The 1753-nt window shown below is 39.7% G+C and overlaps 1 protein-coding gene across 1 annotated transcript in view; it reads right to left on the bottom strand.

Annotated features, from left to right (window-relative positions):
- The window catches only part of LOC107716223 (E3 ubiquitin-protein ligase HUWE1-like), a 64896-nt gene that overhangs the window by 4070 nt on the left and 59073 nt on the right, over positions 1–1753 (bottom strand). The window contains exons 72-74 of the mRNA XM_016522604.1: positions 498–600; positions 209–358; positions 2–123 (exon numbers count right to left, since the gene is read on the bottom strand). Of these exons, the coding sequence (XP_016378090.1) occupies positions 2–123; positions 209–358; positions 498–600 (375 nt within the window). The remainder of the gene's footprint in view (position 1; positions 124–208; positions 359–497; positions 601–1753) is intronic.

Raw genomic sequence — 1753 nt, 5'->3', positions numbered from 1 at the left:
CCAATGGGGGTGGCTCGTCTTTGATGTGTGACAGCTGGCTCTCTCGAGTGTCTCGAACCGGAGGTTTGCTTTCCCGCTCGGTGGCATGCACCAGGAAAAAGGCCTCCACTGCAGGTTGCAGCACTACAGCAGTACAAAGAGATTTGTTAGCATGAAATAATTCCTTTATTTCTAAAAACATTCAATAAATAAATAAAATAAAAAATACCTAAAACTGCATGTTGGTCATGAGACTCCTCAAGCTCTTTCAGACACTCCCCCAGCATGTCCCATAGCTCATCCAACAACAGCTGCTCACTCAACAGGGGTAGGTCAGGCAAGCGCTCCTCCTGTTCCTGCTGACTGCTGCTTTCTTCACCTTTTCACACATGCAAACCATATTTTAACATACATGCTATATAAACCAGTCATTTCAGACACTGATTTCTATTATGTAATTCCAGCTACTGATGTTCCTATTGCCATCACGTCACATCTATTATTTCACAGGATCTCACCTATTGCTGCCTGGTCTTGCTCTAGGGGTGAGGGCTGGTCCACATCCATAGGCGAATCATCTCTTTGAGCTGCTGGGGGCTCGGCAACAGAGTGCACCTCCGACTGAACCAGGGGAACCAAGTAAAAGGGTGAGATTCAATACAATTCCGTCCCGACAGAGAAGAGACAAACAGTGTGTATAATGTAGGGAAAAAAGATGAAGTGGGGGTAGTCACAGACTGAAACCAGATGCAGTGCTAGAGACTCAGTATCATGCATCAAAACATTCAGACATTGGTGAGAGAGAGGGGGTTGGGATGGAGCTTAAGCAAAGAAGCATTGACAGCCAGCCAAAAATCAAACCACACACAAAGTCAGAGATGAGAGAGAATCACAAAGCTGGATGCAACATTGAAATATCTCAAACACTGCACCATACAGACTTTGTGCATTAAATGCATCATGATGCAGTGGAAGGCAGAGCAGTAGAGAAATGGGACAGAGATTTGGGGTTTAGAAAAGAGTCACTGGTAGGTCTTATGACAGAATTACTTGGTTTGTCACTGGAAAATAAATGCGAGTTCAGTGTAAGTTTAGTAACTTTCAAAATAGTGTCCAGGTGTTTGATAAATAGAGCACTGAGGTGATATATAGGCTGTACAGTTTTAAACTGAACTGCAAGCAAATATTTACTTGTGTCATGATATTTGATGTTTAGTCAGGGCATGGCGATATAATAAATGTGATTTTTATTATTTTTTTGCAATGATTTTATTGGTGATATAAAACTAAGCATCATGAGCATCAAAGTTAGTTTATTTGGGATTTGTAATGTTTTCTAAAGACCGTTCTGATAGGATATTTCACATCTGAGTATGAAACATTAAAGATTATATATAATAGGCTCTCGGGTTTAAACAAAAATGGGACTTGGAAAGTCTTTGCATGAATTTCCAAATAATTTCTTCTAAACTGAAAAAGGTAAATATTGCTGTATACCCAATTTACTGTTAAAATGGTAAACATTAATATACCTCAATTAATATTTTACATACATTTTTGTAGGGCTGCAACAACTAATCGATAAAATCGATTATGAAAATCATCAACAACGATTCTCATTATCGATTAATCGGGTCTGCCCACAGTGCACGTCCAACGGAGTTTACATACTTGTCCAACTTCAGCCGGTCGCGTCAAATTAAAGCACTGAATTACTTATTACTATGGACAAAATGCATCTAAAATAGTGGAGGAAACAGAATGAGATGCTGCA

The sequence above is a fragment of the Sinocyclocheilus rhinocerous genome, unplaced genomic scaffold (genome assembly GCF_001515625.1).
Source record: "Sinocyclocheilus rhinocerous isolate Xijiao unplaced genomic scaffold, SAMN03320098_v1.1 scaffold148, whole genome shotgun sequence".
Classification (NCBI taxonomy): domain Eukaryota; kingdom Metazoa; phylum Chordata; class Actinopteri; order Cypriniformes; family Cyprinidae; genus Sinocyclocheilus; species Sinocyclocheilus rhinocerous.
The sequence above is the reverse complement of the archived record's forward strand: the minus strand, read 5'-3'. Positions and strand labels throughout refer to the sequence as shown.